At 45.6% G+C, this 11190-nt stretch overlaps 1 protein-coding gene across 4 annotated transcripts in view; it reads left to right on the top strand.

Moving 5' to 3' along the window:
- Positions 1 to 11190, top strand: part of Pcnt (pericentrin) — an 84144-nt gene that overhangs the window by 27382 nt on the left and 45572 nt on the right. For 3 of the 4 annotated variants that reach the window (XM_013351196.2, XM_013351195.2, XM_026785490.1), the window contains 4 exons: positions 953 to 1150; positions 8951 to 9102; positions 9577 to 9728; positions 9942 to 10174. In XM_013351196.2, coding sequence (XP_013206650.1) covers positions 953 to 1150; positions 8951 to 9102; positions 9577 to 9728; positions 9942 to 10174 — 735 coding nt within the window. The remainder of the gene's footprint in view (positions 1 to 952; positions 1151 to 8950; positions 9103 to 9576; positions 9729 to 9941; positions 10175 to 11190) is intronic. The other variant, XM_026785489.1, reaches the window with a different exon arrangement.

Here is an 11190-nt window from a genome sequence, read left to right as displayed (position 1 = left end):
TCCTAATGTCTAGACTGACCTACTGTGTGTAGTGCATCCGGCCTAATGTCTAGACTGACCTACTGTGTGTGGTGTATCCATCCTAATGTCTAGACTGACCTACTGTGTGTGGCGCATCTATCTTAATGTCTAGACTGACCTCCTGTGTATGGTGCATCCATCCTAATGTCTAGACTGACCTACTGTGTATGGTGCGTCCATCCTAATGTCTAGAGTGACCTAGAGACAGGAGCCATTCTGTTTCTCTGGACTAATTTGGAGAACTGTTTTGGACTGCTGGGAGGTCTTCAATACCATCCTGTACTCTAGAACTGCAGCTTTGGTTAGTAGACATCTGTTCTCCCTTGCCACAAACCAGTACAAGTTAAGGGACTGGACCTTATTCCCAGTCCACAGATCTGAACCTGTGGATCATCTTTTTTTATTTTTTTATTTTTTAGTTGTTGAAAAAATTTCCGCCTCCTCCCTGTTTCCCATCCCCCCTCCCCCCCTCCCCGTGGATTGTCTTGATTCATTTGGTTTAAAGAGAATTGGGTTCTGGGTTGGAGAGATGGTTCAGCACTTGCTGCTTTTCCAGAGGGTCCAGGTTTTTGGTTCCCAGCACCCATGCCAAGCAGCTCACAACTGCCTGTAACGCCAGCTCCAGGAGGTTCAACACCTCTGACCTCTGCTGACACCTGCTCTTCTATACCCATACCCACACGCAGACACACACACCTTACATAATTAAAAATGATAGAAATGCATCTTAAAATTCTAAGATAAAATTTATTTTAAAAGTAAAAGCATGCATCTCACACAAATACTTTAAATCATGGTTGAACTTTATTGTTGACAGAATTTAATTATAGGAAGCATTTGGAATGATTACCAATTCCCGCACATATTACACTCCTGGGATGGGGAAATCTGGGGTATGCTATGGCTTGACACCATGGAAACTCTCTCTCAGCAGGAGGAACTGAGGGCTCAGAGGCCCCTGCTAGAGAAGGACGGGCATGCAGCCTTGGGTAGCGTGGGTGCTGAGGTCTTGCTGCACCAAGCTGTGCCTGAGGATCTGGGAGCCCCACACACTGTTGAAATGCAGAAGCCACAAGCAGAGTTGGCCAAACCTCCAGAGCTGCAGGTATCTCAGGAACAGGCTGCACAGGTAAGCTTCCCCATGTATCATCCCATAGGGTAGCACATTGGTGATGCTGTGCTGTCTAGGGCCATTTGATGACCACCGTGGAGCCACACTGGCCATGGATACTGGGGTCTCTGCTGGAGCTCAGATCAGTGGGGAGTAATGTTTTGGTTTTGAGTTTGATTTGTGTGTATTTGTGTATGCATGTGTCTATGTTTGTTTGCATTCGTGTGGATGCACTCAGTGTGTGTGTATGTGTGTGTGTACATGTGTGGAGGCAGGAGGTTGACTGTCAAATGTCTTTCTCAATCATTCCATCTTATTTTTCGAAGTCGAGTCTCTCCCTTGAATCCAGACCTCACTGTTGCAGCTAGTCTAGAGGGCCAGATTGCTCTGAGGATCGTGTCTTTGCCTTCTGCTTGCTGCGATTATAGGCAAGTCCTCTTGCTTTTATGTGATACTGGGGATTTGAACTCTTGTCCGCAGAGTTAGGGCAAGTGCTTTACCTGCTGCTGTCCTATCTTAAGAGCAGTATTTAAAGGCCTGCTCACAAAGACAGAACACAAGTAGGCATCGACTTAACTGTAGGAATCAGCCATGTGGAGAGAGTAGAGGATGTGATGGAGTAAGCTGCTGCACATGGTGTGACTGTCGGCACAGTGCAGTTTGTGCACACAGACACATATATGTATATATATAATATACACAGTCTGGTTCCTTCTTCAGAATATATATGTATATTCGGGAGGCAGAGGCAGGTGGGTCTCTGGGAGTTCGAGGCCAGCCTGATTTACAAGAGCTAGTTCCAGGACAGGCTCCAAAACTACTGAGAAACCTTTTCTCAAAAAAAAAAAAAAAAAAGACAAAACAAGGCTACAATAATATATTTTTTAGCTATCAGATAGAGCCTAGGTTTGCTAGGTTAATAGCTCATAGTCACTGCGACATGTGGCTTGATTTCTGAAATTAGAATTTGTAAATCACTTACTTTAAAGTCTAGGTATTGGCCTCTGGGTCCTGCTCAGGGCTCAGCCCTCAAGGGCTATTATAAAGTGGCAAGGGATCTCAGAAGACGAGATCTGCAGCAGGGTAGTACTGTGCTTGAGAGCCAGAGAGAGTGGACGGGTCTGGAGGGCAGCCTTATACTCCGAGGCTATAGTCTGCCCGCATGCGGTGCTCTCTAGGTTGATTCTCACAAGTGTTGTCCCTCCTCTCTTGAGGGACCGTCCTGAGCTGCCAGTGTGCTAAGAAGCCAGTACCTTTTTAGTGATTTGCTCTCCTGTTGACGATGGTAGCTCTTATCCATCCTTTCTGTTGCAACACATAGAATTGGCTTTCAGAGCTATGTATGAAGGTTGTTTTCTGGTTTTCCATGCTTGTTTTGGGCGGTAGTGCTGGTGAGTGCTGGGGACATTTGTGGTAGAACTGTCCTGTATAGGACTTGGGGCCGTCTGTGGCTGCACTGTTGAGTGCTTGGCAGTGTCTGTAGTGATGCTGTTGATGCTTGAGGTGTCTGATCGATTCTAGGGATGGTGTAGCTTTGCCCCTGTTGGCTGGGTGCATAATTAATGCCTTTTCGCTTGGGTGCTGTGTACAGCTGATTTCAAAGACAGGAACGGTTGGCTGTGATGAGGTAGAGGTGCTATTTTACTATTTTATGTTAATTGAAAAATTACTACATTTTGCCTGGCAATAGTGGTGAATTCCTTTGATCCCAGCACTCAGGAGGCAGAGGCAGGCTGATCTCTGATAGTTTGAGGCCAACATGGTCTACAAAGCAAATTCCAGGACAGCTGGAATTTGTAAGGCCTCGTGTCAATTTGTTGTTGTTGTTTGTTTGAAGGGGGATTTCAGTATGCACAATATTGAACGGATCAATAACAATCAAATAAACCCTTAACCCTACTGTTCATCAGGCTGCATGCTGGCATTGGTGTTTGTATCATCGGCCCCTGTATAGCCTCTCCAGGACCCACACCCGCTGGATAAAGCAACAGACATTCCTCCATCTCATCCCATCCCTAGCTTAAACTTCTTCTTTCTTTCAGGCTCTGCACAGCGCCTTGTGTGCACTGAGTCTTTAACTTTTGTTCCTGTAAGGGTGATTGGCTCTTTACCCTTTGCCCTGCGTCCGTGTGGGTGGGTCTCTCAAGCAGAAGCAGTCTTGTCACGTGGTCAGTCTTGCCTTGGCTGTGAGACATTTCTTCTGGGGTCTTCTGCTTTGACAGACATTTCAGAGAGCCTCTCAGAGTGCTCCCCAGGATGCCAGGGCCAGTGTCCCAGAATAGCAGGGACGTGCTGTTCTTGCTGTCCTCCATGCTCTGTTGAGCCACAAATATCTTGCACCTGTCTGGAGACCAAAGTCTCTTCTCAGCAGGCTCATTGAAGAGAACGCGCTAGTCAGGCGGCTGCTTCCCAGATTACCGCCCTTTGGAGCGTGCTTGTGAAAAATAGTCTCTGAAAATGTAAGCTTGATTTCTTTCTTTCTTTTCTGTTTTTGCTTTTTCAGAGAGGGTTTCCAGGTAGCCCTGACTGTCCTGGAACTAGCTCTGTAGACCAGACTGGCCTCGAACTCCCAGAGATCCACCTGCCTCTGCCTACTGAGTGTTGGGATTAAAGGCATGCGCCACCAATGGCTAGCTTGATTTCTTTTCTATAGAACTGTGTCCCATGAAGAAGTCTCCCTGGCTGTTGACACTAAGCAAGGACTGTGGTCCAGAAGTAGCTGCAGAGTGACCTCTGGTGACTGTATAGGGCGGTTTCATATTTTCTTATAGAAAAATCAGACCTGCTCATAGGCTAGTCTTTGGAAGTGGTAAGAGAACTGTCGAAGTTTTTATGTAGTCTGAGTGTCTGTACTTTTCTATTAGCAGTGTTTGCCTTCATTGTAAGTGGTGTTCTTTGTGCACTGTCTCTCCCTTTTGTTCTTTCCGAGGCTGCTTATTCTAGTTTCTAGTAGACAGTGCTTTACTGTATTTTTGTAGGTGGTTAGAGAAATCCAAGAGTAACTTTTTAAAAACATTTTTTGAAAGTTTTATTTTTACTTGTGTGTGTGTGCGTGTGCATGTGTGTATGCATGCGTGTGTGTGTGTGTGTGTGTATGCATGCATGTGCGCCACATGTGTGTGATGCCTGTGGAGGCCAGAAGAGGGTGTTGGATCCTCAGGAACTGGAGTTAGGAGTGGTTGTTAGGTGACTGATGGGTGCCGGGAACCACACTCAGATTGTCCAGAAGTGCAGCAAGTGCCGAGTCGCCTTGCCCACCAGACACCATTTTTTATATTGACCATACCAGCAAAATGGTTGTAAAGAAGGCCAAGGCAGCTAGAGGTGGGAAGAAGTTGCAAGGGCGGAACTTTTGGTTAGTCCCCTGTCAGATGAACTTTGTAACTGTGGTGGCCCCCGTGAGGTTCCTGAACATGTGCGGTTCTCCCGGTTTGTCCGCTGCAGGCTTTCCTAGGACACTGTGCTCTACACTTACGGCTCTGTCTGGTGGCAGATTGGGCTGCCTGCTGTATGCTAGCTTCCCTTGGAATACGTGTGTCCTGTGTACAAGAAGGTATTCCGTGTGTGCCTTAAAGCCCTTCCTGAGACAGGAACAGTGAAGCCTACACTGAGCTATCCTCTAGCCAGGGGGTTCCTGCGGCTCAGCTTGAAGGCAGAAGGGTCCAGTGTCAGCCTGTTTATACCTGGGTTCCATTGTTGGCCTTTCCTAATGGGGTCCTATTTGAACCCCTTTATTTTTTCTGTTCATGGTCAGTGACAAAGGACCACCAGCTGAATACAGGGGACACAGTTTTCTGGCTCTTCTGTTTTATTGCAGGAGAAATCTAAAAAGAGCTTTAAAAGCATCATTTCTTTTCCTTTTTGAAGATTTATTTTTATTTACATTGTAGGTATAAATGTATGTATGTGTGTGTATAATTACAACCTGCTCAGTATGTATAGTTTACACACACACACATACACACATACATACACACACACACACACACACTTTTATCTGCTAAGCCATCTCACCATTTTTTTTAAATTGACTGGCTTTATAATCTATAAAAGTATAAATGCCTTTTCATACAATTAATCTTTGAAAATTGAGTACATCACATGTCTTCCGATAGCAGTCATGCAGGCTTGAACTTGCTGGTGCCATGGCAGGGTCAGTATGCTGGTATGTGTATGTCAGGTGCTGTGTTATGTGCGACAGCGTTTTCTTGTTGCTGTATCTCTTACCCTGTGTTTGTACACTGGGCACTGGGACCAGTGGGAGTTCTGTGATTTTCAAACTCATGGCTACTGAAAGCTAGAGCCACTGTCAGCAGTGTCAGATGAAAGGGACAACTGCGAGACCTCACTTGTGCTGGGAGGTGGCTTGACATGACGGTGACTGCACAGGAAGGTGAGTGGCCAACAGGGCAGTCAAAGCCTAGGGGTGTAGTGAGTATTTTAATAAATAAAGCTTGCCCGCAGACCAGAGAGTAAAACAGCCCCACTGGTCAGCCTTACAGACCAGGCAGTGGTGACACACACCTTTAATCCCAGTAGCTCACACTAGTTTGCCATAGAAACCAGGCAGTAGTGGTGCACGCCTTTAATCCCAGGCCTAGAGAGGATTATAAAACAGGAGGAGATAGCTCTCACACAGTCTCATTTTGAGGATTCATGGAGGCAGGATCGCCATTTTGGACTGAGGTAGAGGTAAGAGCCAGTGGCTGGCTGTTTTGCTTTTCTGACCTTTAGGTTGAACCCCAGTTTCTCTCTGGGTTTTTATTAATCGTGCCGCACATATGCAGTTAAAATAACACTGTGAAAAGTAACCATGTCCTGTTACCCAGATTAAGTAGCTTATAGCTTATGCCTCCACAGTGTTTCTCTTTGAGTTCATACCCCTTTCCTTCCCATGGACGCTACCATCTTGTATTTTTAGGTTGTTTTTTTTTTTTTTTACACTACTTTAATGCGTTTCATTTTTTTCCTAGTGCACTTCTGAATAATACACTTGTATAACTTTGTATTTGAATTTCGCACAAGGGACATACTTTTCACACACACACTCCCCCTCCGTTTATTTACTATTGGGTGGGCGGGCCTGAATTAGTGACATCATACATGTGGAGGCAAGAGGGCAATTTGTGCAAGTTGGTTCTCTCTGCCCTGTGGGAATAGGGTTTGAACTCGGGGTGGCAGGCTTGGCAGCAAGTGCCTTCCTTACCCTTTGAGCCCTTTGCTGGCCCGGTGTCTCTATTGTACATTGAGGCTCGGCACGGCATGTGAAATGCTCATTGCTGTGCTTCATTTTGTGATGTTACCTCAGCGGGGCCGTTGGCTTTTTCCATTTTCCTGCTTTAATCAGTTAAGTTACTGTGGGGTCTCCTGTCCCAAGGGTGTGAAACTTCTCAGGGTCTGCAGTGCTCAGTTAGAGCCCTCTGCCGTATCCGACATGATTAGGAAATCGTAGCCTCCTCTACTGGGCTCTTCCCACACTTCACACCCTACTTGTCTGGTCAGCCCTACCTGTCCTGCTGGTTTTGGGGCTATGAAATGATGTCATGTTCCTAAGTTTGCACTTCCTTATTTGCCAACAAAGTGAGCATCTCTTCATATGTTTATAGTCAGTCTGTGTTTTTCAAATGTAAAATGCCTGCTTGTATCATTTGATATTTTTTCTATTTTTGAATTTTTTTTCCTTATACATTTTTGTGGATTTTTTTGTTTTGTTTTGTTTTTTGAGACAGGGTTTCTCGTGTACCTCTGGCTATCTATAGACCAGGTTGGCCTTGAACTCACAGATCTGCCTGCCTCTGCCTTCTTGCTGGGATTAAAGGCGTGCACCGCCCCTGCTAGGTACTCAATTATTTCAGATTTATGATTGTTTTATTCTGAACTAAGATTTTGTTGTTCAGATGGCTTCAAAGTCATGATCCTCTAATGATGTTCCTGTCTTTCGAGTGCTGAGATTACAGCATGTGCTACCCTGCTGGACTTTCTGGGAAAGTGGGGAAGTGGGGGCAGTGCTGCAGCTCACGCTAAGTGAGCTGTACGCCATCTTGTTCTTTCCATATGTTTGGATTGCTGAATTGTCTTGCTACTTTTTTCTCCCTTCAAGCTTAGACTTTTGGTGCTTGCTTGACAGACCTTCCCCTATTTTATACAGACATTCTCCCTCCATGTGGGAGGACATGAGATAGGGAAGCTGCTACCCAGGCATCCAGGGTCTGTGTTCTCACGAGTGGTGGCTGCTGACCTTGCCCATGCCCCTCCCCTTGGGAGCCTCTGGAGTCTTGCGGCTCCATCCCTAATCGTGGTGCTCTTCCCCTCACTCCTGCTTGTGTTAGGACTAGCCCAGAATGCCTTGATAGTGGTGATTGAATAGACTTTGAAGCATTGGTTTCTTTGTGGAATGGAAGCATCAAAACTTTGGAGTGGCTGTTTGTAGTAATATCCCTTACTGGATTTTATAGCTCTCTCAGGAGAAATCTTACCCATCTTTTACAGGCTTGATTTGTGCTTAGAGATGTGGACAAGAGATTTAGGTGTTTTGTTTCTTTGTTTGAAACAAGACTTTACTCTGTAGTCTCTTCCCCCAGCATTGCTGAGGTTACCTGAGTATATAGCTGTACCAGGCTTTTAACCTGGGTACCTGAAATTTGAACTCAGGTCCTTACAGTGTGCAGCAAGCACCTTTTCTTACTGAGCCATCTCTTCAACCCTCAGTTTAATTTTCTTTTAAGTTACCAATTTAATTTTGAAAACATAGCTCTATAAAAAGTATCAAACTTATTCCAGCATTCAGTTGTATTTTTTACGCATTTTTTATTTATTTATTTTTTTTTGGTTTTTTGAGACAGGGTTTCTCTGTGGCTTTGGAGCCTGTCCTGGAACTAGCTCTTGTAGACCAGGCTGGTCTCGAACTCACAGAGATCCGCCTGCCTCTGCCTCCCAAGTGCTGGGATTAAAGGCGTGTGCCACCACCGCCCGGCTTCAGTTGTATTTTTATATTAAGATTATTTGACACTTACTATAACTTAAATTCATTACCAGAGGTGTAGAAAACATTAATAAATGATTAAATGCTTTATTGAATAAAGTTACTGGAGCATGCATGTAGAAAAGCACGCCTAGCACTGTGAAATCTGTTTACCATTGGAGAAACTCTGCACTTGTGCCATTTTATCCAGTTCTCAGTTACCGCAACACCACAGAGTTGTCCAAGTTTAAACCTTTATCAGTTCCAGAGTGTAAGTTAATAAATATGAAATCTTAATTTTCACTTTGAACCTATATGAATAAAAAGTACAGGGCAGGGCCGGGCAATGGTGGCGAAACATGTAAGAAGGATCTTTGTCTGCGTGATGATTTATTTCGCTGTGAATGACTAGGTACAGGGGTTTTGTTTTGAATGATTATTTGATAGATGAATTCTATGAGTTTGCCCATTCATTTTTCTAGTATCAGGAACAAGTAGAAATTCTTTACATATACGTATTTGGTAAGTAATAAATAATGAAGGAAAAGCCAGTACTTCACCTTCAGTCACCCTTGTGTCCCTTGTTGTCTTTTTTTTTTTTTTTGGTTTTTCGAGACAGGGTTTCTCTGTGGCTTTGGAGCCTGTCCTGGAGCTCGCTCTGTAGACAAGGCTGGTCTCGAACTCACAGAGATCCACCTGCCTCTGCCTCCCTAGTGCTGGGATTAAAGGCGTGCGCCACCACCGCCCGGCCTTGTTTGTCATTTTTGTCGAATGTAATATAAACGTGGGGTGGCGTCTTCTGCAGTCACCCGCTTTAACTGAGTAGTTTGATCAGAGCTTTCCCTTCTTCTCGACAGCTGAAAGGCCAAGTCTTCTCGCTGAGTCGAGAGCTCGAAGAGTGCCGCACCGAGCTGGAGAGGCTGCAGCAGAGGCGGGAGCGGGAGAACCAGGAGGGTGCCACTCTCATCTGCATGCTCAGGGCCGATGCGGACCTGGCTCGGAGCGAAGGGTGCGTGCTTCCCTATCACATGGCTGCCTAGGTAGCAGCAGCACGGCTGCATCTCCCAGCCCGCTGCACTTGCTGTGGGGGGGTCTGAACATACTGACACCTGGGGTTTAGAGATACCACCATGTCATCGTCAAGTCTTAAAGTCTTGACATTAAGTACCTGCATACTTGACACTTTGCCAGCTCTTCACATCACCAAACAGTAGCAAAATCCATTGTTTTACCAAAGTTTTGTTCCCTGTAACCAACTGCCGTTCCCTCCCACCAAAAAAAAAAAAAAAAAATTAGTTTCCTTGTGGAAGGCTTTCCTGTGTTAGCTTAGCATCAGGGTCAGGGATGGTGGTCTTTGGGATACTGTCTTAAGGCTTTGGACTCTACCTGGCGTTTGTAGATGGGTGGTCAGCGTTTTGTGATGGGCCTGGAGGATTCCCAGGGCCAAGAGCAGCCCAAGGATGATGGTTGTTCTCTGTCTTAGAAAAGTACTCCGCGATGCTCTGAGGAGGCTGCTCGATTTGTTTGGAGAAACACTGAAGGCCGCTGTCACCCTAAAGAGCCGAATCAGTGAGCGTGCGGGGCTCCTCCTGGACCATGTGGATGCTGCAGATACAAGTGATGCCCAGTTAGCAGGTACATACTAAAGATGGTTGTCTGTTAGGGCCTTGTGTCCTGGGAAAGGGTCCGAAGAATATCCCCTGTGTTCACTACTAGTTTCTGTACTCCAGGGGGACAAGTGCCAGGCCTAGGTAAAATTATCTGGTTCTCATCTGCCACCTCCCCTAAATTCTTCAACTGGATGGTGAGCTCCCTGGGTAAAGGTGTGGATGTCTGTCTGTCTTGCAGCTGCAGCCCTTGGCGACATGTGGTCTGATGAGGGTCTACTTGAGATAGACAGAACTCTGCCTGAAGGGGCGGAGACGTCTTCAGTGTCAGAAATTAGCAGTCATGTGTGCGAAAGCTTTTTTATGAGCCCCGAAAACACACTGGAGTGTGAGCAGCCCATTAGGAAAGTCTACCAGAGCCTCAGCTCGGCTGTGGATGGCCTCCTGGAAATGGCCCTGGACTCTACTAAACAGGTGAGGCCCACGGCCATAACAGAGGCCAGTGGGGGAGTGGGCAGACAGGTGATTCTCTGGCAGAGCTGGGCGGATGTTATGTTACCACTGTCACTGCCAGGTACCGATTCTCATTCCAACCTGCAGGCTACAAAGAGTATCTTCATTTCTCAGGTAGCTCTGAATCCATGGCATGCCCAGTACCCCTTCTTCCACTAGGTGTTTAGAGGCAGAAACCCCTTGACTTTTTCTGGGTGCTGTTTGCTTTCCCTTCTTGATTTTAATCTTTGTTACTACTGATAGTGTTCTCATGCATGCTTCTTTTTCTGAACCAAAATTCTCAAGGAAGTATCTGTGAGAATGACAGCTAGAATCTGTTTATATAATCAAGTTAAAACATAGATTTCTACTGAGGATGCGGTTCAGTTGATAAAGCCCTGGGCTGATCCTTAGTACTATATAAACAGGCCATGGTGGTGCATGCCTGTAATCCTAGCATTTAGGAGGTGGACACAAGGATTAGGAGTTCAAAGTCATCTCCTGTTTAACAGAGTTTGAGGCCCAACCTAGGCTATATGAGATCCTGTCTCAAAAGCAACACCAGGGCCAGGAGGAGCAGCACATACTTTTAATCCCAGCACTTGGGAGGCCAGCAAGTTCTAGGCCAGACACTGTCCTTTAAAAACAAAAAACAAAAAATTGAAACCTGCAAATCCGCTTTTTTTTGCTTTACTGAATACTAATGCTTTCTATTTGGAGATCACACTAAGAAATGGACTTTTTAATTAATTTCTTAAAACATTTTTGATAATTGGAAAAGATATTAACTGGAAATATGAGCAGGGCGGTGGTGGCGCATGCCTTTAATCCCAGCACTCTGGAAGTAGAGACAGGCGGATCTCTGTGAGTTTGAGACCAGCCTGGTCTACAGAGTGAGTTTGAGGACAGCCAGAACTTTAACACATAGAAACCCTATCTTGAAAAATGAAAGAGAGAGAGAGAGAGAGAGAGAGAGAGAGAGAGAGAGAGAGAGAGAG

The sequence above is a fragment of the Microtus ochrogaster genome, linkage group LG2 (genome assembly GCF_000317375.1).
Source record: "Microtus ochrogaster isolate Prairie Vole_2 linkage group LG2, MicOch1.0, whole genome shotgun sequence".
Taxonomy (NCBI): domain Eukaryota; kingdom Metazoa; phylum Chordata; class Mammalia; order Rodentia; family Cricetidae; genus Microtus; species Microtus ochrogaster.
The sequence above is the reverse complement of the archived record's forward strand: the minus strand, read 5'-3'. Positions and strand labels throughout refer to the sequence as shown.